This window comes from Cynocephalus volans, chromosome 9, assembly GCF_027409185.1.
Source record: "Cynocephalus volans isolate mCynVol1 chromosome 9, mCynVol1.pri, whole genome shotgun sequence".
Classification (NCBI taxonomy): Eukaryota; Metazoa; Chordata; class Mammalia; order Dermoptera; family Cynocephalidae; genus Cynocephalus; species Cynocephalus volans.
Genome location: NC_084468.1, coordinates 102,662,588 through 102,688,746, shown reverse-complemented (window position 1 = coordinate 102,688,746; position 26,159 = coordinate 102,662,588). Strand labels below are relative to the sequence as shown.

The following is a 26,159-nucleotide window of genomic DNA, read 5'->3' as shown; positions in this document are numbered from 1 at the left end:
ATTATTATTACCACACTGCTGTTATAACTAACAACCGGATGGAGAACAGAGTTCTATCAGTTTTATCCTGATTACTGATGAAGGTGTCACTGGCAAAAGAATCCAGGAGCGTCGTGAGCGTGGCAGCGTATTTGCAGATGCGACGATCAACGAGGAACATCCACGCTCGCAGCCCCGGGCCTGGCGCCGGGTAGGGGCGCGGCGCTCGATTTCCTTCCCTGCCTCCGCCGTCCCCTGGTGCGCATGCTCAGCCCTGCTCGGCCCTCTCCTTTGATTTATTTTCTTCTGGGCGGCCGCGGCGACCCGCGACTGGCTCCGGGATGGGACGTGGAGCCCCCGGAGCTGCGGCGGTGGCGGCGGCGGCGCTGTGAGGAGCAGCCAGGGGGAGGCAGCTGCGGCTCGTCGGTGAGTATCCGGGAAGCGCCACTATGGGGTTCCGTAAGAAGAGCACCAAGAACCCCCCAGTGCTGAGCCAAGAATTCATCCTGCAGAATCATGCGGACATCGCCTCCTGTGTGGGGATGTTCTTCCTGCTGGGGCTTATGTTCGAGGGAACATCAGAAGTATCTATCATTTTTCTTACTCTTCAGCACAGTGTCATCGTCCCTGCAGTAGAAGAACAAGCTACGGGAACCAAATCCCTTTATTATTATGGTGTCAAAGATTTGGCTCCGGTTTTCTTCTACATGCTGGTGACAATAATTATTCACGCCACAATTCAGGAATATGTGTTGGATAAAATTAGCAAGAGAATGCAGTTCACCAAAGCGAAACAAAACAAGTTTAATGAATCTGGTCAGTTTGGTGTATTCTACCTTGTTTCTTGTATCTGGGCCACATTCATTCTGATCTCTGAAAACTGCCTGTCAGACCCAACTCTCATCTGGAGGGCTCATTCCCATAACATGATGACATTTCAAATGAAGTTTTTCTACATATCACAGTTGGCTTATTGGTTTCATGCTTTACCTGAACTCTACTTCCAGAAAACCAAAAAACAAGATATCCCCGGTCACCTGGTCTACATTGGCCTTCACCTGTTCCACATTGCCGGAGCTTATCTTCTGTACTTGAATTATCTGGGACTTCTTCTTTTGGTGCTGCATTATTTTGTTGAATTACTTTCTCACATGTGCGGCCTGTTTTATTTTAGTGATGAAAAGTACGAGAAAGGGATTTCTCTGTGGGCCATAGTGTTTATTTTGGGTAGACTTGTGACTTTAATTGTTTCGGTAGTCACTGTTGGGTTTCACCTGGCTGGATCGCAGAATCGGAATCCGGATTCCATCACTGGAAACGTAAATGTGTTGGCAGCTAAAATTGCTGTTCTGTCCTCCAGTTGCACCATCCAAGCTTACGTAACGTGGACCTTAATTACTGTCCGACTTCAGAGGTGGATAGAAGATTCTAATATTCGGATCTCATGTGTGAAGAAGAAACGGTCCACGACTAAAGGCAGGTCTTCTAGAAAAGGAACCGAAAATGGAGTGGAAACTTCAAATAGAGTAGATACTCCTCCAAAGAGGAAAGAAAAATCTGCATAATGATTTACAAGCTAATTGGCTAATGTTTCCAAAGGAATCTGCTCTTTATTATAAGATAATCATTCTGCACTAGAGATTTTTCTGTTGTTGAAAATAGTTTCTGCTCATTGTTTTTTGCTATTGTACTGTCTAATGTATTTTTTTAAGGCATTTGGGGAAGGATGATTATTATGATTGGACAAAAAAGATCATTGCAGTTAAGACTAAGCTTCTTGTCAAAATAGTGTCAAAACAGTGAAGGAATCACCACTGTATTTCGATTTGATTTTGTACCTTTGGACATTTTCTTAGTGATTTGTATGCATAACTACAAAATTCCACATATCAGTGATACAACTTCTTGCTCCCATCCATCTTCTATAATATTAACAAGATGGTCTGTTATAGCAAGGTCATATTTTTAATGTTCTCTTTCAGGGTAAAATGGAAATGCTATAAAGGTGGAAGTGCAATCAGTTTTCTCTTATTGTTGGAATTTTTTTTTTAGAACTTACAACGGAGGAAAGATCTGTAAAACCACCAAAATAATAATGTGCTTTACTTTATAGGTAGTGATTGTTAGTGTTACATCCCCATTAAAAAGAACAAAATAGTAATGGGTAACATGTATGGCGATGTATTGCTATAAATAGTGAAATTGAATCAAAATATCTTTAATTAATATAAAAGTATTACCGAAGAGGTAAAATCATTCTTGTCCATTTTAAACAATTGTAAATGAGAAATCATAAAATTAAATATATTACTGTGAAAAGGAAATCAGACTTAAATTGTCTTTTTTGATATGTTTATTAAAAAGATTCTTAATGAGGTTTCATAAGTAACCACATCCTCTTAGAAAAATATTGTTTCAGCTATAAGCCATTTTGAAAAATAATGCTTGATTTTTATGTATAAAATGAATGTCAGCTGATTACATTTGGAAAACATTTCATGCACTAACCTTAAATAATTTGAAAACTAGGTGGATAGTATTATAAAAAGCTTTTAAAAAAATAATGTTATAATAATTGTTTTACTTCCATATTTAACTGAGAAACGTCTATCTGTATATGACATTGGAGATTATTTATATACATATATATGTATATAATTTTTATCTTTACAGAAGCCAGTAGAAACAATGAGCTGTAGTTGGTGAGTATTTATTTTTATCTCCTCTCAATCCTCATTTTGGTTTTATTTCCATAATGTTGAATGTTTATTTGTTTTTAAGGTGACAATACTTTAAAAATATGCTAGGGTAAAGCCATATATTTCTTATTTCTCTATATTTTCTAGTACTCTGTCTCTCATGTTTTTGTTTTTGATAGCTCCCCATTTGGTTTGTTGTAAGTAATTTAACTTTTCCATTCATGGGGTTCTGCTAAAATTAAATTAGTAAATTATGTCACAGACTATAGACAGACAGAACCACCACCCTTGGAAAAACTTTCTTTTCTATTTTTATTCTGTCTGCTTTCAGAAGTAAGTATCAAAGAAAGGTTTATTACTTTTTGACTATAAAATTTATCATCCTATTTTTTTCTTTTTGGTGGCCTAATGTTATAATTTTAGTAGCACACACTCTGAGGTCCAAAGTAAAATAACTCACATTTTAACCAACTGTTGTGTAGCTTTAAAACAATGATTTTCAGCTTCTCATATGACAGAATTTTTTTCTCACTTCCCTCACTTTTAAAGAATTCTAGCCCATTTCTTGTAACCCCACTCCTGGTAACAAATGATAAATATATGATTTGCAAATAAGTGCAAATCTGACTCAAAATTAAAAAGAGTGCAGGAAAGTCATTGTCTCACATGACTACCAGTGCCAAGAATTATATTGGGCTTGGCAATAAATATGATTAGGACCCAGATTGATATTCCTGGAATTTTCTTTCTCTGGCCCTTCAGATTGACTTTCTACATTGCAGCAAATAACTACAGCTGTTTTAGGTTTCACTTCTTCAGTGCTTTGTGATAGAGGTAATAGGAAGAGGAATAACCTGGTTCCTAAAACCCCAGAACACCGAGAGTTACTGGACTGATTAGTTTAAGTTAGATTATATGCTCTGCCTGTGGAAAAAGTCAAAGCCCCTTTCACGTAAAATATGAGTTCGCAAGAGGTAGCTAGTGTTTTGAGAAAGAAAAAGAAGGAAGGGTGCTGGTTACATCTCAACTATTCATGAGTTCAAAAAATGTCAGAAAATAAATGTATGTCCAATAAACTATGAAAGCAACATTACAAATGAAATTCAGCTTCATACAGATTAAGTCTTTCTCCTTCTTAGAAAAATTACATTCTTAGAAGACTCATGCTGTAATAAATCTCAGTTTGATGATTTGGTCTTTGTCAAAGTGGGTCACATGGAAACATAAATTTCCATTATGAATCAAGGTATTATTAAAGCAGGCATTAGTTAATCCTGTGAAAGTTCAAATAACTGATCAATTACCCACAACTACAAATGTCCTAAAGATATGCCTGACAATTTAAAAATTCTGCTGTGATTTATTGGCTTTCATATTTGTCAAACTTCATTCCTTAAATAAGTTTACATGTATAGATTTCCTTTATCCCTTAAAAAAAATAGTATGAATATGTCACTCAATCTACATATTTTGTAAGGAACAAAAAGGTTTTAGGCCCCTTATTCTCTTACTGAGTAGTATAACCCTCCATTTCATTTCAATAAGAAAATAAGAACCTTTTAAAAAATGTCGTTTATCTTCCATCAGTATTTGTTTGTAGGGGAATCATTCATAGCCAATACTGTATAAACTTGTAATTCATTTAAGAAGATTAGAACTATCACATTAATAATTTAAAGCTTTCTTGAAGACATAAAATATTCTGATATCCTTTTAATTTGGAAAAATGATGGTAAAGTTTTAAGTTCTCACTCAGCTAGGCTGAATGGTAATAATTTACATAGAGTAACAAAGGACTATTCTCCAATGCTTTACACAGGAAATGTCATATTGGAACAGTTTCTTGAAGTTCTTGGGGGAAAACATGCTTGAGAAGGTGGCATGTGGAATGGGCCAGGACTTGGGTGGTTGCATTATGGTAGAGAATGCCTTCCAATTGGGAGAGCAGACCTTTGTAATCTGGAGACAGGGGTGACTTGCCCAGCTGAGAGGAGAGAGTGTTGGCAAATATATGGAGGTAACTGATTCTTAATAATATCAAATGAGACAACCAGAGAATTCACACTCCCACCTCCTGACTTTCTCTGGAAATAGAGGAAATTTTCTTTTCACTGCCATCTTTCAATCAAATGTACATCCTGTGAGAAACTACCCATACTAAATAGGACAGAGTATTGCATGCCAATTCTCCTCAATTATGTAGAAAAATATCATAAATCCTTTAAAGAAAAAAAAATTATACATTTGAAAATTATTAAATTGAATTTTTCATATGATTATATAATCATGTCTGTTTAAATTTTGCCATACAAGTCCCTATAAGCAAGTCCTTTTTAAGCTCTGTACAATCATTGGCAATTTTAAGTATTCAATAAATGTGGAATTAGTGAAACATTAAGAAATCTGCTCCTTAGGTGATTCACCTGAATGCTCCTCTTTCCTGGCAGGTGACATTGTGTTTTGTCCTACAACATTATGTTAACTAATCTTTTTCATTTTAATATATAAGAAAATATGTCGATGTATTAACTGACCACTCAGGGAATAAGTACATAGCTGAGGAAATGATATGTGATTAAAGGTTCACTTGAATTTAAAAATGAAAATCGTTTAATTAACTTCAGAGTAATGATGTGTACAACTTCTAGCCAGCCTAGAAGTGACTAGCGTCACTGTTAAGGAATGTGGCTACTCAATAATTCAGGAAAAATATCAATTTTAAAGAACTTCTAGCTAGCCTAGAAGTGACTAGTGTCACTGTTAAGGGATGTGGCTACTCAATAATTCAAGAAAAATATCAATTTTAAGCAAAGAACAAGTCCATCAATTAAAAGTAAAAAAATGTCCAGTTTCAGCACCACCAGCACTATTCATCAGATCAAATCTGTTGGCATGCAGGATCTCATGGCTTGAGGAAAGTTTGAGAAAACACACAATATTTACTAGTGACCAACTGGAATTTCTCCTTAGCCATTACACACTGAATAGTATTTACATCCCAAGATAAATATAATATTTCGTTCTCTTACTGCTGTTTTTGCTTAATTACCAAAAAGCAGCTGTACTCTTGTAGGAGCCCACCATAGCATGTAGCCATAGACACTTAGCCTTAGAAGAGCCATTTTGTAGAATACAGCTTTAAGCAGAATGCTAGTCATAAGTCTTTTTGTAACCTTGGCATAGCTTATGGGAAAATGCTACCAGACTTAGTGCTCATGAAGAGCAAGATAATAAGAGCTAATCAGCAACTTGGTGAACTAAACCATTCTTCCTTGGAAGTCACAGTTGCCCAGGAACAAGGTGGCATCCAGCTTGTGGAAGCCAGATAACAGCGACGTCCCAAGGACAACCTGAAGAATTACAGAAAGGACCATGAGAGTCTGCAAGATTGCACATAGTATCCCCTTGATATGGGAATAACCTCCTCTTTTGTTTCCCACATTTTTCTCTTTAAAAGTCCTGCTGATGCTCCTGAGCCTTTGCGACAGTTCAGCCTGTCTCCCAGGTTGCATTTTCTGAATAATGCTTCCAAACATTGCACTGACAGCTCAGTCTCTTGATTCCTTCATTCTTTGTAAAAGAGTGGCCATACTTGGTGCCGTAACACTCTTGCCTCTTGCCTCAGCTTTCAAATAAACAAAATCAATAAATACAAAGTTGCCAAAGCTGTCAGTGCAAATATTGAAATACAATTAGTAAACCTTAAAGTAAACCTTAATACTCTTTTCTTTTTTAAAGATGTTTCTCACTATTTTGAAATAAATTCAGCAGAGGAAGATAGTAATAGGATTATAAAAAATGGTTAGCAAAAGAAGTCAGGGTCAAGCCCCTGCTGTGGCCCTTAGAGCTGTGTGAACTTTGGAAAAGACTTAAACATTAAAGTTTTGGATTGCATGTCACTATTGTGGCAGAGATATTTATCTATCTTAAAAAGCTGCCATTAGGATTGATAATATATACATATACAGTGTCATAGTTTCTTTGTACATATGTGTTTGTATACAAACCTTTAAATATATTTTTATGTAGATATATTTCAGTATTTCATATATATATATATATGCAGTCTCATTTAACACACACAACACATATTTATATGTGTGTCTGTGTTTATGCATACATTTATACATATGCACATATGTATACACATTTGTAAATATTCCGCTATACATTTATTTTCAATGGATTATATTTTTTAGGGCCACAGAAAAATTGAGTGGAAAGTACAGAGTTCCCATATATGCCCAACCTCATGCATACACAGCCTATCCCTCAGTCAACATACCACAACAGAGAGGTATAATTGTTACAATGGATAAACCTACATTGACCCATCATTGTCACCTAAAGTCCATAACTTACATTTGGGTTCACTTGAGGTTTGTGTTCTATGAGTTTTGACAAATGTATAATGTCATGTGTCCACTAGTATAGTGTATAGAGTCCTTTGACTGCTCTAAAAACCCTCAGTGCTCTATGTTTTCCTCTCTCCTGTATATTTTTAGTGACTATACAAATGCATGGCACTGTTTTTCCCTCATGTTCAGGTAGGAGGCAATAGAAAATTCAATTACTGTGAATCTGTTTCCCAAAAGTATGAATTTTTGTAGGCTAAACAAATAATGTACATTACAGACACATGTATGACTATAATCAAAATGTATAGAAATTATCTTCTGAATAAATACTTATTTTAAAGTTATTAAATTAATAACTATGAAATATTTTTTAACATAAATTACAGAAAATGCATATGACAGCCTGTGAAAACTCTTGATATATATTAATTTGAATATACGTGCTATACTTGACTCTTTAAAACCATTGGTCTAGGTAAATTACATTAAGGATAAAAATTAAATTCTCATCATATTCAAAATTAAACTTTCAACTAAATAAATTAAGCATTTATGTAGGAAAATAAAAGCATCAACAATCATTTTAGTAGTTATGGATATTAGGCAATAATCTCTTTGGTGTCAGGTAATATTCATTTTGCATCATTACATTCTTATTAACTTTCATAGTGTCTCTGTTTAGTAGTTTCTCAGAATTTGTTGAACTCAGTTGAAATACCTTCTTACTTCATTATTAAAACAAGTAAACCGAACTTAGAAGTGCATTCCTTTGCTATCTTTTCTGGTATGGACTTCCTTTTTAAACCTATCACCTTTTCCCTATTTTAAGTATTAATTATTGATTTATTGCCTGTTTCTTCTGCCCATTTGAGGGCTGAGATCATGCCTTTTAAAATCACTGAGGTAAAACTGGCATATAGCACGAGTCTACTGCAGTGCAAGCACTCAATGAAAGTGTGCTGACTGACAATTTGCTTTATGATCTGGGGGCAGAGCACTCATTATTTATTGGTCCACACATACTTGGTAAAAATTAAGATATGCAAATTTAATAATTTGTTCTTAAACCACTGAAATGAAGTCCTGGCTCCAAACATTAGACACTAAAAAACAAACAAACAAACAAAAAAAGCATTTTAAAACTTTTATTATACAAAATGTCAAAAACATACAAAAGTAGAGAGACTGCTATAATGAATTCATAGTTCCAAGCCATTTCATCTGTATTCCTATACAATCCTTTCTCCATTCTAGATCATTTTGAAGCAACTATCAACATCATATTATTTTTCAGTAACAATTTCAGTCTACATCTTAAAAAGATAAGAATAATTTTTAAAAATATGAGCACCATGTCATTGTCACACTCAGAACCTAAATGATTTCTTAATATCATAGTCAAATATTTGATTTCATTTCAAATTTCTGATGGTTTTATAAATTTCTGCTTATTTGTATCAACTAGATACCAAATACATTCAATCTACTGCAATTGTTGATGTGTCCCCTCTGCGTCGTACTGATTCTTTGAAATTTATATGTTGAAGAAACTGTAATACCAGTCCAGTGGAAGTTTTCTAAGTATGATTTAGCAAATTGCATCTTGCTGATGCCATTTATTATATTCCTCCATCAGACATGGATGCAATATATTAGCAAGAATATGGTATGTATGGCGGCGTGCTCTTTCGTGTTTATGTGGTTTTAATAGCCATTGAGGATCAATGCTAAAATGTACTTTTTACTAGAGACTGCAAAGAAAGAGGATATTTTACTTTAAATATTTCTATTTTGTTTATTAACTGGAGGACTTATACAAAGAAAAACTTCATTTCTTTAACAATGCGGTTATTCCAAGTTTTCTTAACCCTGGTACTATTGACAACTTTGGATCTGGTAATTCTTTGTTGTGAGGGGTTGTTCTGTGCATTGTAGGATGTTTAGTAGCATGCCTGGCCTCCTCCTACTAGGTTCCAGTAGCACCCTTCCCTTATTGGTGATGGCTAAAAATGTCTCCAGACTTTGCCTAACACTAGAAATTTATTTAGGAATGGCTGCATATCACGTGTGGTATCCTAATGGCAATGTGCTTTGCCAAACTCTTTAAAACTTGAATGCTTTTTCTAAGGTAAGAATTAAGTTAATATGCCTTCTAAATATGAAGCTGTTATTGGAATTCTCATTGCGTGAGTCAGAATGCCAGTTTGGATGTTGCACATGAATACAAGATACACACTTGCTCCGCATCTTTAAGAGCACATTTGTAAAACGAAGGTCGAGGAGAATGATACTATTTGAAAAGAAGCAAAAGACTGAAGGAGGGACATTGTTTTTTTGGTGGTAATGTAATGGAAATCATGATTTTTTTCTGTTTTGTTTTGGTCAGTCATATCTTACATGCCTTTTAAACATTCTAATATGCTTGTAGAGCTCAGGGGAGTGGTCAAAAATGAGGACATAAATTTGGAACTTACATCAACAATATGTAAATCAAGGCATTGAACAAGGTGATCAAATGAGAAGGTATACATACGCAGGGGAAGAGTGCCCACTGTTGAGCCTTGGAGCATTCCCCACAGATAGAAATCAAGCAGTGAAATAAGTGCTAACTTGGGAAACTCACTAGTAGCTGATGTTGGAGAAGAAAACAAAAGACCAAAGTTATGTATCATCACAGAACTCAAACTTGGATGATGGCTGGTGAAATAGGCAAAAACCAGGGTAAACAGTGTTACAGAACGCAAAAGGAAAGTATATTAAGAACATGAAAGTATAAATTCTGCATAATACTAATGAGAGTTCAAGTTTCTTAACATTAGTAATTTTTACAGGCTTTACTTGGTGATAGGTCACTGGAGATATTGTGAGATCAACTTCAGAGGCATGATGGGGATGAGCGTTCCACTGGAATGGATTGAGGAGAGAATAGGAGGTTAGGCTGTGTCATGTAATATTATGAATATTTTCTTAACAAATATCTCTGTGAAATGGAGCAGAAAAATCGAAAAGAGGAATACATTCCCTTTTGTAATAAACAAAGGAATGTGGAGTCAAAAGAGTTTGTTGTGTTGTTGTTGTAATTGTCTGTAGGATGGGAGATATTAGAGAATATTGGTATATTTGCATATTGAAGAAGAGATGAGATGACACAGAGAAGAGAAATGCCGACTGCAGGAGCAAGGACACATTGCACAAAACCAGTGAACAAATGGATATTTGACGTGGATTCCTGATTTGAAAAGCACTTTAAAAATTCTATAAAATAAATCTTGAATCCACACATTTTCTCGCTGCCTTTGGAACATCTGCATGCAACAGATTTTTGAAGCATGTTTGAATAAAGAAAAGGTCCTAAATTTTTCATTTATTCCTACTTTTTAGAAAAAATTCAGTGACATAATGGATTTCAACAACATTGGGTGTTTTTTTTTAGATTCTGAGAAAACAGTAGCTCTGAGCTTTTCTTTTTAATTGAAGTTTCTATCATTCCACTCTATCATTACTATGGGGACTAAAAAGAATTAATAGCAATTAAAAAAAAGAAAAAAAAATCCTGCTGAGGTTTTTAATCAATTTAATTATCCATGTCAATAATGCTAACCCACAGTAAACTTCCAAAATGATTCTGAGATTCATTGACACTACTACTAATGTTTGATTTCACTACATTTTGGAGGCTGATCTTTTAATATTACTGTATGTTAACAAAAAGGAAATATTTTAATGTGATTCCCATTTAAAAATAGATTGAAAGTCACACCTCTATCGCGTACGTAATAGAATACTCAAATAAAGCAGCACAAAATTTATGAATAGCTAAGGTTTAAATATACACAGCATGTCTCATAAAATTGTGTAGCTCAGCAGAAGGAGGGTGAAATGGGTCTGAAAGATGACAAAAAAAAAAAAAAACACACTTGGTAAGGGAAGGTTTTAGTCCACCTTTGGGAAGATTTCTTAGGTAACCAGTCATGGTGCATGGGGGGTCATGGTGAACAGTCACTCGAAATAAAATGGCAGGGCTTTTAATTGACCTTGTTCCAACCTTAGTGATAATAAAGCTTCATGTAAAGTAAAAAGACTGTCTTAATAAGCTTTTCAGGCCTAAACTACTATGTTGTCCCTATAAAGCAGTGTCCTTTTTGGAGAGAGCCATTCATTCACCTTCAAAAGAAAAGTGTGTCCCAGCATCTGCAATAAATTAAGTTCAATTTCTCAGATATTTGTTGAATGCTTAGTATATTCCAGTCCTGGTGGAAAAAAGTGGAGATACAATGATAAAGATGATAAATAATATGCCTAATGGCAATTTGCAGTCCAGTGTCATCTACGGTTTGAGAACCATCCAAAGTGCCACATCCAGAAGCTACCTAAGAACAGAAAGTCAGGTGACCTTGGAAAGGCAAATACAGAGGTGGAGTGTGCATTTGCCTCCGTGACAACAAAGAGGTGAGTGGCTCTGGTGCAAGTAGCATATATCCTGACTTCAACAGAGCCTTAACCGGTTGCTCAGAAGAAAGAAGTTGATGTGCTTGGCATTGCCACAATGTGAGTCTCCAGCTGCAGTCTGGACAGGAGTGGCAGTGCTGAGGGTAGTGGAATAGCCAGAGTTCACTAGCCATCCCCAGAAACTAATGGTCTGAGGGAAGGGTAGTGGTGGAAATGACACAGCCCCCACTTAAGGAGAACATCAAGTGGTGACCTGTAGCAAAGTGAGAATGTCAGTGGAAAGAACAGCTGAGACCAATTTAGGAAGGCATGTGATACTAGATATTGGAAAGGAGGCAAACTCAAAAGAGTTGATAACTCAAGCTTGAAGTTACACCTGTTGGAGTTAAGTCAGTAATAGAATGATGTGGTTGATGAGGCTTAGAGAAAACAATCCACTAAATATATCATAATAAATACAGTCCAATATAATATATCACATGGAAACCATTTTGAAAACACAAAATAATTTAATTTACCAAAATATAGGTAGACATAAATTTTAATGTATTTGTATGTATGAGAATTGGCAACATACATTGTATGAAGTAGTTATCTGTGACTCCATTTTTAATTTACAAATATTCTCAGGTCAAATATTTATTGTTAAATATTCATTTCATATTTTGTATGAAATTGTATCACAGCTGTCTGAATTAATCCAAGGTGCCCTGATGGGAACATCTCTTTACTATATCACTCATTATCTTTCTGCATAATGTGAATAATTAAGCCTTTCAATAGTCTTGTCATCTGAGTCACCTTTTGAAATGTGACATCACTAAAGAACTATATTTGATCCCAGTTTTAGACCTTGCAGAGAAGAAACCATGCTGGGTTGAATGAAGGTGTCAAACAGGAATAGGTCCTGTTAGGGAAATCTATAGCAAAGTGCCAACTCATTCTGCACTGCGGTGGTGTTAGCAGGATGACCTCCGAGGCATTCAGCAACATTCTAAATGCGCGGTTCGTGTATCTTGAATTCTCAGAGACTGATTTTCTTTCCTGGGCCAATACTGTTTATTCACATCTGTTTTAAAGGTTATTATGAAGAAAAACACTTGCCTTCTCTCTGCATATAGGCATGCTTGGGGAATGGTATTACTTGTGCCTTTAAAAAAAATATATATATTGACAGTAGTTGCCTAATAATATATTCTTCTAAATTATTTTATAAAGAAAAATAGTTAAGATGTATTGGGAGTTGTTTTACATAAAAGAGCAACTTCAATACTGACCCTAACTAATTTAAACTAATTGTTCTAGTTTCAAGTAATAAAACATAAGGGGCAGGAAACTTTGTCTTTTTCGTTATTCCTGTGCATCTTTGCTTAGGAAATATTTTTACCAAATTAGAAAACTCATAAGAAAGAAATGTTTTGCTATATTTATGTTGGTATTGCAAAATACATATTTTACAGAGTATTTTAGTTTCTAAAATATAGAGTTAATTAACTCCTGATGATTATGAGAATAGCCCAAATACTTGAAGTTATTCAGGTTTTTTCATTATTATATTGTTTAAAGACATTGAAAGAAAAGAACAAATAACAAATCCTGACTGATATGTAAGGTTTTACTAAAATGAAGCCACTTATAAAGATTTATTAAATAAAATTATTCATAAATAACTAAGATTTACTAAAGTCTCCATTTTCACTATTATTTTTGAAATCTCTATGTTTTATCACTAAGAGATATATAATAGAGATGTTAGAAATTTTATAAGCTCGAATATATCAGAAAAAATAACCCACTAGATTTAAATGACTTTATTGGAATAATTAGATTTAGATTTATGTTATTGATAAAATGATATAAATTATAATATGATCAGTTTTCACAAATATATCAATAGCCTCAAGTCACTTCTGAAATGTGTGCAGGACATTTCAAGGTGTATTCTTACACAGGGCTGTAGAAATATTAAGGATGGATATATATAAAGAGATTTTCATAGAGTTTGTCAACAGCAGAACTTTGCTAAATAATTCTAAAGCAAGTGTTTTATTCAGAAGGAAAAATAAAAGTGGATTTAAAAAATACTCAAATATTCAAAAGATAGAAAAATAAAATTAAAACAATACCAATAGAAAATATAAGATAGCACTATATATACAAAATATATATAACAGAAATCAGATTAAATGGTTTAAATGCTCCCGCAAAAGGTAAAGGTTGCTATTAGGCTGAAAAATATATCCAAATTTATACTGTTTTCAGGAAACACATGTAAAATATAAGAATCAAAATGTTGTAATCCAGGAAAAAAATATATGTATATTCAATTCAATAGAAACTGTCTATATACTATATCAGTATAAAACTGTGACTATATCAGTATAAGGAAAAAGAGACTTTAAAGTAGAAAGTATTACTGTCTATATATATATGAAAATTTCATGATTAAAGTTTCAATTTACCAGAAATATACAGCAATTTTAAATTGTCATGCATCCAGGAATATAGCTTACAATTTATCTTTGAGTCAAGGTTCTCCAATTGCAAATGACAGAAAGAATATCTAATTTAAGTAGAATGAAAATTTTTGATACAATCTATACTGATCATCTCACAATGTTGAGAGGGAAGAAGGACAATTAGGAAGTAAATAGGAATTCTTGACTTTAAGACCTGCAACCAAGAATATGATACAAGGAGCAGTCAGGTTACCCTGCCACAGTGGACACAGCTGGCACTGCAGGGCACATTTCTTGCTGCTGCACACAGGAGCAGCCTCCACCAGATGCCCTCGACACTTCCTCTGCATCTGCCTCCGTGAATTGGTTATATGATCCCATTTTTACCTTTATGCTACCTGTTTAACATCAGAGGTCAGGGTAGGGGTGTCCCTTTGTGTCCCAGATTCTGAAGAGATAAGGGAAGGAGTATCTATGCCCTTGGGCTTCCTTATGGGGAATAATGCAATATTGTACCCCCATTTGAGTTTAGTTTTGTTTTGATTAGAAGTGGGGGAGGGGCTTCAAACTTTTTGGGTAACTGTCTCAATTTACTGAGACGCTGAGTATATAATTTCTCAAGAAATGACCTCATAACATGAATTTATTATTTTATTTCTTATTGTTTTACAGAACTGAAAATAGAGCCAAAGTGTCTTTAACAGTTTTCTGTGTCTGGCTACACACACGTGCGCACGCACACACACGCACACACGCACACACACTTATCTACCTGGGTATTCAGTAAAACTAAGTGAAATTAGAAACAAAGAAATACTAGGATAAAATATTTCCCTAGCATATAATAGAATAAAAACTTTACTCAAATCTATAGCTTAAGGTTCATAGACTCAATTTTTCATGAAAATTAGTACTTTAACTTGATTTTTCATACCTAACTCTGAATGGAATTTCTGAATTATTGATTTGTTTACAAGAAAATGTCCTAAAATAATCTTCATAGTTAAGAGTATGAAATTCAGTTTCTCAAAAACAGATAGCTCTTCTCACATTCCTCCCATCCCACTCCTCCCTCACATGTCATATAGTATTGAGACCTTTGTACATGGAGCTCTTCCTACCAGTAATGCCTTAGCCTAAACTAGTCATGAAGGAGCAGCTGGCAATCTGACAGGGAGAGGCAGTTGACAGCTTCTGAGCAGATATCAAGCAATACTGTGTTTCCAGTGTCAGTCTGGATTTGACTTTTAATTTAAGAAGTATCTTGATGCAAGTTTACACACAATAAAAAGGTGCTACAAAACTGATTTTGTCTTATTTAATGTTGAAAAAGAGCCTGTTGCCCAGAAGGCAGAATTATTTTAAGAAGGCATCACTGCTCTACCTCTAGGAATATTGACAGTGCTAAAAATAAATCAATTTCACTAGTTCGAGATATTGTACTTGGCTCAGAATGAGAAGATGATGCTTAATAAGAAAATTGGATTGCTATGAATATAGAATTTCTATTGATATGGTTAGTTACCAACTTGGATGAAAGTATATGATACCTGTGTGTTTGGGGGGGCGGTCACTCATGCATACACATCTATATACATAAATCACAAATATATCAATAAATATATAAAAAGAGCATTGGTGCATTGTGTCTTATTTGTTATTTCTTTTATTCAAAAACAAGGGCTATACCTACTCATAAAAATATTTAGAGAATAGAAATGACAACATATTTTGATTTTACATAAAAACAAGTACACTCAACATACCATAATTAGTGATAGATAGAATCATATATTGATAATGTGGTAAATATTATCAACCTAATAAAAATGTTTGACACTATTTAAATGTGACCAGCTGATGAAAACAACTTTTGTTAGATACACTGCAGATTTCAATATACTGTTTTCAGTGTATTAGATTGTATTAGACAATGAAGGAAGCATAATATCCTTCATTATTCCTTAGCTTTCAAATTAGTCAGTTTATAAGATAGTATGCTAAACTTAACATATAATCAAATATTTTTAAAGAGACTTTGGGTAATAATGTCTTAGGGTAGTAAATATAAAGTACTCAATCCTTCCTGTGCCAGATTGTCAGTAAAGTTTGCATTACTACTATGCCAGGTACTAAATTTTTTCATCTCTTAGAATCCCATTCCCTAAGTGGTTCCAGATTAGCATTTCCAATGAGCAGCCTTCACACTTGATAAGACAAGCAGAAGTAGAGATCATGTGCTCTCATGAGATCCTGGTCTCCAAACATGGCTGCCTGCTACTCAGATTTCTCTGGCATTTCCAGCTTCTCTGTTGCAAGTTAAGATGCATAGGTGTATAGCAATCCCACTTCTGGGTATATACCCAGAGGAATGGAAATCATCATATCAAAGGGATACCTGTACTTCCATGTTCATCGCAGCTTTGTTTAGAATAGCCAAGACATGGAACCAACCTAAATGTCCATCGATGGATGATTGGATAAGGAAATGTGGTATATATGCACCATGGAATACTACTCTGCCATAAAAAAGAATGAAATTCTCCCATTTGCAACATGGATGAGTTTGGAGAAACTTATGTTGAGTGAAATAAGCAAAGCATAGAGGGATAAATACCGCATGTACTCACTCATAAGTGGGAGCTAAGAGAGAAAGTAGGAGGAAAGAAAGACCACAGTGGTGCGTGGGACTTGCAGAGGGAGAGACTATACCTTAGGATACAAAGTGGAGTGGGAGGGGGGAAAGGGGAAGGGGGTGTGTGTGGGATAATTGGGTAGGGGACACAGGGTAGAAACACAATTTGTGGTAATGGGCAAGCTGCCAGTGTGAATCTGGCCTTCTCATCTTGAACACAAGAGATGACAACCAGCTCTGTATCTCATGAATATTCATTACCAAAAAAAAAAAAAAAACTAAAAAAAAAAGATAAATGGGAATTGTGGCTTTTTCCAAGTAAACTTTGGATAACCATTTCTTCTGTTGTCTAGGATGCTGTCTTCTATGACCATTTCCCTGACCTTCCAGCGACAGCCATCATGATCTACACAGCCTCTGCTCATTCCACGTGTGTGTAAGCCCTAACTCCCTTGTTAAACTCTTTTGTCTCATAGAGCTTAGTGTGGTTCTGTTAACCTGGCAATATCCAGAAAGATAAACTCACTAAAAGATGTAATATGTAGACCTTAATGGCAATCATTGAAGATCTCTCTTATGGGAATAAAGTATCTGTATAGCATCTAGGTACTTGCAGTCTTTGTTTTTGATACCGAGCAAGTGCTAACATATTATCCAAATAAACAGCAATCGAAAAAATCAAAAAGCAACTACCAAATAAACAAAAAAACCCTTCTTCCTAATGACCTCAATTTTATTCCTTAGTAGCCCTTCTTGGTAACTTTTTTTTTTTTTTTTTATTTTACTTTGGAATAGTTGAAGTGGTATTGCTCTAAATGGCAGGAATCATATATATCTTATTGTGAATAACAAATCTAGGGCTGTATTCTCTTCTCAAACGATGCTTTTCTAATGTGTTTTATTAATTTTTACTTATATCTGGTTTCAACTACTCTCTCCAAGGAGAGAAAGATTATTATCTTTTGATAGACTTAAAACACATCTTTTTAAAATAAAAACTTAAGCATTTTTAAAAATAAAAATGCTAGTGATTCCTTTATGAAAAAGTAAATGAGGGAGGTCTGTTTCATACTCAGATAATATTTTGTCCCTTCTCTTTTAATATAAACCACTATAAGGGCAAAGTCCAAGACTTTTCTATCAACATAAACATCTTTTGTCTTCTCCACCACAGTGTATAGCACCATATTTTGCATATACATAGGTGCTCTCTATATGTTTGTAATTAAAACAATAAAGTTTAGTTTCAAGCAAGGTGAGAAACAGGGAGGTTGACAGAGTGCAATACTGGGTAAACTAGAAAAACTATGGTCACATTGTACTAACTGCACAAATGTGCTAGGACCAATCTGTGGCAGGGAAAGAATAAGAAAAGAACAAAATATATTCTATCTTTAATAGAAGGCTATACTCTATCTTTAATTAACCTATTACATATACATGTGTAATTACAGATACACACATCTGTATGGAAAACAAGCCATCATATTTTACTTCCTGAACTTGTCAAAGTGATTCCATGTTTTATAAACATCGATGCTTGCAATAATCTTATATAGAAGAGCTAGCCACTATTTACATAATCAAATTTAAACTTCTCATATATAATTTTCTCTAAGAAACTTTTCCATCTCAAATTGAATTACTTCTCCCCCCTCTGTGACCCCACTTTATATTATGCCGAACTTTATCATAGCTATTTTAACAATTTATTGTACTTACTGCTTTACTGAACTGTTGCACATATACACCATGTATGTCCTGGAGAGGGAAAATAAAATTAAAAGTATTTGCGTCTACATTACTATAGTCCCTAGGAAATTGTTCAATGAATGAATAAATGTTTCTCAATGGATAAATGGAGACATTGTTTTTCCCTTTACAGAGTGTACACTAAACATAATAAGGCTTGGAATAGAATGGCCATAATTCATAAACCAATCAAGAAGACTATAAAGAGAGAGGACACAGATAAGGATAACAAAGAATATTTGGTTCACAACTCCATAAGTAGATTAGAAAACCTCCTTCCAAATCTTCACACACTATGTCAGCTTGTCCCACAATTTTATGTTTGAAAACTTGTAGTTGAGAAGGTATTTTGGAAAAAGACATGGAGGGTAAAAGAGAGAGTATAGAGAAGATGGTGATGTATCTATTTCCTTTGTGGCATCAACAAAGAAACTCGAGCACCTATGATTAAGGGGTGAGGGCCACAAGTTCTCGGGATCTCAGAGGAAACTTTGCAAAGTCTGTGTCCATGAGCCCAGCTATTTTCGTGTTCAGGTGACCACACATGACAATAGGTTGAGAGAAAAACCCTTTTTTCTCCCTTGATAGTGAAATCTGCATCGTTCTGACTCTACCAGGAGGAGAGGTACTCACAACCCTGCACAACAGCTTTCCTGGTGGCGAAACTGGCATTTCAGGATGGTGATCGGCAGTGGCGAGGCTTTCCAAGCAACAGTGTGCAAAGCATGTGTGGGCAAGTGGAAGCTGAAGAAGAGGAGGGAGAGTAGGATAACACAGTGTGGGGACTGCAGTGCATAAATTCACAAATGTGTGTGTGCAAAAGTCTCTTCTGAGATGCCCAGAATAAGTACAGTACAAGATGCTGCAGAAGAGAGAGTTGTGCTCACACCATTATATAGGTCAGGGCTATCAAAGCAAAAGTCATTTGAAGAAAAAGATTGACAGGTAGTTTTGAGGGCCCAGCTGAAAATGGAAACTATAAATCTGCCTCACCTGGCAGAACTATGTGATTTTTTTTTTTTTCTCCAGGAAAGCTCAGCAGCCCAGAAGATGGAAAATGTTTGTGATTAGATAGATTCAGGTTGTGAGTATGTTTAGATGGAGCCAGAAGGAAAGCAAGAGAACAGGGGATTTGAAGATAAGAATAACAAAAAGGTAACAAACATTATGATGAATTTCTTTAGGAAAGTAAATACAAGAAGCATGATATGAAAAACTATATATATATAATAAGGGATTTAAAGATATAAGTTTTTATCAGAGAAGGGGATTTAGGATGTAGTTCAGTTTACTGGATTATTAATCCTGCTCCTGGCCTGAGAAGTAGTTTACTGAAGAAAAATGATATGAAATAATTGTCATGATATATTAAGAAATTCTGAGTGCAATAAAGTTACGGAAAATAATGGAAATTGTGCAAATGGAGAGAAATAAAATGAACTGGTTGTCACATTCTCTTTGGAATGCAAGACCTGGTATTTGGAAAATGTGTTAATTGAGGCAAGTAACAACTGCTATTCTCAAAATACCCAAATCCCATTCACTAAACTGCTCTCTTTTTCATTTACAGCATAGTTCAAATAAGTATGTGGCAGGTGAGATTTGAATTAATGCAGGTATCAGAATCCTTATATTCCCTTGGGTTGTTGTCAGGATTTGCTGCATTTGGCTGGGAGATGAGGAAAGACAGAGCAAGAAAGATCACGTGATATATTTTGGAGACCAGCCCTGGAAGTGGTACAGTTCAGGTTCACTTACTGCCCATTGGCTGGAACTCACATGGTCCCACACGATTACAAGAGGGCTGGGAAATATGTTACTTGTGTGTGCAGAAAGAAGAGAAGAAGTATAAATGTTAATAAACACATTCTCTGCCACAGAAGGTGATAGTGAAAACATTTCTGCGTGGTATGAATCTCTGAGAAAATGATTTTACAATGAAAGACATAAAAAAAAGTCTATAATCTGGAAAGATAGTATAGATTTAAGTAAATTCTTAGCCAGATGAGGATTTTGTAAGAAATTAAATAGCCTTCTGAGAATATTGTCACAGGTACAAATATTATTCAGACTGAGGGATCAAAGCAAAATCTACAATAATGATGGTAATAGATTAGATTTTGTTGATAGGTCATAGTGTCAAAAATGAGGGATGGTGATATGTGATTTTGGACACTGAGAAGAAGGGAAAGGATAGATAAGGACTGCCATCGAATGGATGAAGGATAGATTTTCACCACAGGTATCATGGGGTGATATGGAAATGAGAAAGGTCAGGCTGGCAAAAAAGAATAGAAAGGTGAGGTCACACATGCCAAGGATTCCAAATATAACTTCAGCGAAATAAGTTATTTGTTTATAAACATGACTGTCACCAGGTGCCATAAGTATCAATGTTTATGGAGACATGGAGGTAAATAACTTCCAAAAGGCATCACCAACATTTGTATGAAGGGTATCTTCATAACAAGAAAGTGAAGCCATATCTTATTTGCTTATATGCAACAAATATTTAGATATCACATATTTTGATAAATCTTGAATTGTTTTTATTCTGCATAGTTTTACTTTTCATCCTTATGAAATAATGCATTTTTATGGTTTCTTACTATATGCTTGACAGTACTAGAGAAATAAAATGTCTGCCTTTAGGATTTTTAAAATGTGTTAGAGAAATATAACCATAGATATGCAGGCAAGTGGCACAAATAAAAGAGATACACACATAGAAGTTTGTACACAACTATCACTGGAACAAGAGAAATATGACTTGAGTGGATAACACACACACAAATCAGGGAGATGGTTTGGCTATACTACAAATGTATGTATATGTAGTGGGGCAAACAGTAGGTAGAGAGAAGGAAAAGCAGTGCTGAATGACATTCTTTTCTGATAGTAGTCCTTTCCAGAGAAATATTAAGATTTTTGTGTAGATAAGGAAGAGGGAACATCTGAGGAGTTGGAAACAGACAAAAAACTTTAGAAGTCGGTACCTACCAGTCTAGACAGATTCATACTCATCAAGTACCCTATCAGTTATTCTCAATCTTTTTCTATGAAACGATTATGGTGATAATAAGATCAGAGAATTTTTTTTTAAAAAAAACAAGATCAAGAAATTTTTGCATGCATGTAGCTGAGGTTAGGAATATCTCATCAGAAAAAAAAAATTGAAAGGAAATTAAAACTTTAAAGTATTTATTCTGTGCTTAACAGGTTCTTTCACCTAACTCTCAAATCAACCCTATGAATTGGATCTTGGTATACATATTTAGAGTTGAGAAAACAAAGTCCTAGAGAAAATTATTAAAGTAATAGTAATTCACATAGCTAGATTAGTAAACTGAGATTCAAATCTACATCTTGGTGACTCAAAACCCTCAACTCACTTGACTACATCACCTTGACTCTGACAGATTCCAGAAAATGAGTTTAAACTTTCAAAAGATGTAGTTGAATGGCTGAAATAAAAACACATCTACTCCAGGACACACTGAAAAGATCCCACTGAATAAAAAGAGATACTATAGCAGCATATATGAAAATGGCACATAGCTTCATCCATTCATTCATGTCTTAAATAAATATCCATTGAGCACTTACTCTGATGTGGAGGATACCAACATTAATAAAGCAAATGTATTTCACAGGGTCTAACTTATAGCTCAGTGGGGCCTCAGCCCTGTAGTTTAAGGTATAGCCTAACCTTTTAGTATTGCACATAATAATGCTAAGCTTGGGAAAAACAGAAAACTTTCTCAGGACTAAAGTCTCTGTTGTAGATAAAAACAATTGTGACACAGCAAATATGCTTTGTCTAAGGGCAGTTGTCCTTGGTGCAGCTAAACCTAATGATGGGAAAGTATGTAAGCTAAAAACTTCAAGATTAATGGTTGGGAAACATCTCGCCTCCAGCTGTTTCTTTGAATTTCTTGGGGAACTGAGTGTTGCCATGACAAATATCTCATTGTTCTTTTTGTCACCAACTGTGTTCCTTTTCTGTAACTTTCTCACCTGAACAATAAAAACGGAGAGAAAACCTGACTCAGGGGCTACTCCTAGGAATTCTTCTTGCTTGAAGAAATTGGTCCTGGGATTAACCCCTTCTGGGCCTGTCACTGCTCTGGAAAAATGGGCTTTGAGTAATCCTTTGTGTCTCTGTCACCCTGAGAGAGGTGACACTCTGACAGTCACTTTTTCAGAAGTTGGGCCTACAGCAGTTTTAAAAACCTCTCATCTAATAGAGCTTACTTTCTAATGAGGAAAAATAGTCAATAAACAGTACAATTATGAAGAAATATAGGATGTTAGATGTAAATAAATGATAAGGAGACAAATCAGGGAAGGAGGATGTGAAATACTGATGGAAGAGTTGCTATTTCACTTATGTTTGGTAAAGGAAGACCTCACTCGAGTAAAGATTATAAGGTGAGGAAGGTACAAGCAAATATCTATGGAAAGAAGACTGTTAAGGTAAAATTCATATAACATAAAATTAATTTTAAGGTGTAAAATTCTTTGGCATTTCACACATTCACAATATTGTTCAACTATTACTTCTACCTAGTTCTAAAACATTTTTATCACCCCCAAATGAGACCCTTTGCGCACCAGCACAGCTGTTCCCTATTCCCTCATTCGTACATACCCTGGCAGCAATTAATCTGCTGTTCATCTTTATGGATTTACTTATTCTGGGTACTTCATATAAATGGAATCATATAATGTATGACTCGTTGTATGGATTCCTTAACTAAGCATGATGTTTGAACCTTGCAAAGACATCCAAGAGAAGACATCTGGCGAAAATACCCATAAAGAGGAGAGTTCATAGCATGTTGGAGAAAAGCAAGGAATCCACTGTGGCTGGAATGAGCAGGAGTGATGGGGAAAGCAGCAGAAGATGAATTCTGACACGTAACAGGGGCCAGATTATGCAGAAGACTAGAGATGTTAAATGTAACCAATATGCAGGGCAATTTAGTCCCAGCAACAGCATTACAAGGGAAGACTGGCAAATAAGGATAGACTTCCTTGTGCTAAAAGAGGGCAGAAGTTTCTCACTTAACATCACTGAAAAATTAAGAAGCGGAGAGAGTAAGTGAGTAATATTACAGCCTGAAAGACCAAGAAGGGCTATGGCAGGTTTCACAATATAACAATGCCCAGAGTGAGGTACTGAACGTCTGGTAGAAAGCCTATAATGTGGGGCTAGAGTGTCAGAAAAACATGCAAGTGAAATATCAAGAATAATTGTAATAGACTAAAGGGAAAATGTCACCAAAATAGCCCCAACAACCCAATCATTTCTATGGCTTGCTTGCCAAAGAATGGTTTATAGGTTGATCAGGGCAAATAAAGATTGAAAGACAACTTACAACACTTCCCTTTCTGTACATCTCTCCTCTAATGGGGTGAGCTGGAGTGGGAAGCTTTACTGTGATGGAAAGTTATAGATTGTTTTGATATAGAAGGTAGCTTCCTATGGTCAGTTTTCAGTAGAGATGGAGCAATGGAGCTTCTCTGACTTTGGATGGTCCCAAGGAGATGTTCTCTGGTTTGGGGCATGGTCGGGAGGATTGCGTGTTTATGAAAGGAACTAGATACCACCTCATAGAGGTTCTCCAACATGCCCAGAGATGCCTGACATAGGCTCCAACCTGATACATCGTATTTCAGAGAGTATCTTAAGTGATCTGTAGCTTCACTGAGATATAAAGTACAATCCCTCTATGTGGAATTGATACATAGTGTTCATTGTGAGTAATGAACCCACTCTGATTGTTTCGCTACTGCCTAAAAATTGAGTCATTTTTCAGCAAGGCACTGGATTATCACACAGGAATCTAAGGATAACTTTATTCATTAAACTTTATTAAGCATTATTTATTTTACTTATTAAATATTTATTTATTTATTAAACTCTAAGGATAACTTTATTTATATGCATGAAGTGTTGCCCTATGAAAGGAGAAGATTTTAGAAATTCTCTTAAGAGAATAAATTCCAGAGTAACAAAAAACCCCACATAAACATATATTTGAAATGATTTAGACATTTCAAGAACTTTCGAGAAAAAATGTTAACAAAGAGAAAATACTTTGAGAATTATGGTCATTTTTTTCTCTTGGAAGCACCTATTGAAAAGCTTAGTGATTGTTTAAATAATGGAGAAGACGACATTTGGCCTGAGGTGACTCTAAAAGAAGCCTAGGACTATCTGAGAATTGAAGAAGATAAAATTAGAAGTGAACAAAATCAAATGAAGTTTTGAAAAGCAGATTTTTCTTGATAAATAGCTAAAGGAGGGAAGAGAATAAGGTAATTATTGCTTAGTGATTTGTTTAGAAATATTAATAAAATTGTCATGCACTCCATATTTTTTATTTCAATAAATTGGGTATATACTAGCTGTGTGCTTTTCTTTTTTTAATACAGAGAAAAATTAATAGCACCTGCATCTCCTTTCCTACATATGCTAATGCCTCTATGGTAGATCTGTCCGAATAAGGAGAATATGGCTATATTCAATGACAGAAATTACAGCTGAAAAACAAATGACCCTACAAAACTTTACTTTTTGATCTCTGCTAACCCCAGCCCTGGTCATGGTGCCATAGATCCTTTAATCACCTGCCACAGGTTGCCATGGTTCTCAGGCAGAAGTATCAGCAAGTGCACAAGCTTGGATACTAGTAAGAGTTCTCACACTATAGTCAAAAACTTGTTGAATGTCACAATTCACTTCCACTCTTTGTGGGGCCTGCTGCCCACATAACTGCAGAAAGAAAATGAAATAATAATGAATGTTGTGTATTATAGGAACAGAAAACAAACAAAAAACAAGCCAAAAGTGAAATGACTGGGTAATCATCTACTCCAATATCTCACTTGCTACAGAAATTATTTCTCAAACGTCGACCTTCACTTGTACATCTATTTCATTGTGGCTAGCTTAGAGTTGGGTATCTAATCATCTCACAAGGCAATTCATTTATGATTTGTGTAGTTCTAGATAATTCTCCTTTTATTAGAATGGCAGTAATGAATAATGGTTAAGGGCAAGGGTCTTGGAGTCAGTCTTCCAAAACTACATGAGTTTGAATCAAGGTTCTACCATGTATTAGCATCATACTATGTGCGTTGTTACCTTCCTGTGTATGCAAGTCAATGCATTGATAAAACAAAGACGCTAATAATACCTTCCTGCTGGGACTAGTACAAGGAATAAATGAAACACCCCATCTAAAGCCTGAAGTGCATGTCTGGACAACAATCCATGTTAGCAATTGTTTTTTTGTCATACAATCATTCTAAAATAACATTCAATCACTAGTTTCTGGTCAAATATCCTATACCCAATCTCTCTGTCACTTGAAAAGCTTTCTAATATTTATTTATTTATTTTTTACTTTCCAAGAAAAACAATTTTGTTTATTGTAAGATTTGTTTTTCTACTTTCATCATCCTGCTTACCTTCCGGATATAACACATTTGCCACTATTCCTCCTAAAATGTGGTGCCCAGAGTAAAACGTCACCCCAGATATGCCCTGGCATGGGTACAGAATTCAGAGAAGTTATTTCTATTCTAGTTTACAGCCATGAAATACTGATGGTTTATACTAAGTCGTTGTTATTGGTTTTTTTGTTTGTTTGTTTTGTTTTTGTTTTTTTCATATGAACTAGGGTTAGGCCAAGTCACGTTAACAGTTATCTACATTTGCTATGCAAACAGAATAGGAGAACAGTTTCTAGTTGTCCATATAAAGTACCGTTATTTTATTACAGACCAGTTTCCCTACTGAACAGTCAATATTACCAGT

At 35.1% G+C, this 26,159-nt stretch overlaps 1 protein-coding gene and 1 long non-coding RNA gene across 2 annotated transcripts; both read left to right on the top strand.

The window, feature by feature from the left end:
* The first annotated feature begins 291 nt into the window (after positions 1–291).
* Positions 292–19,767, top strand: LOC134386269 (uncharacterized). The gene is made up of 4 exons (XR_010024456.1): positions 292–405; positions 2,653–2,681; positions 16,933–17,015; positions 18,920–19,767. It is a non-coding gene; the product is annotated as an uncharacterized LOC134386269 (long non-coding RNA).
* TRAM1L1 (translocation associated membrane protein 1 like 1) lies at positions 402–2,187 on the top strand. The gene has a single exon (XM_063108400.1). The coding sequence runs from the start codon at positions 429–431 to the stop codon at positions 1,542–1,544; it is 1,116 nt and encodes a 371-aa protein (XP_062964470.1). The 5' UTR covers positions 402–428; the 3' UTR covers positions 1,545–2,187.
* Positions 19,768–26,159: the final 6,392 nt, after the last annotated feature.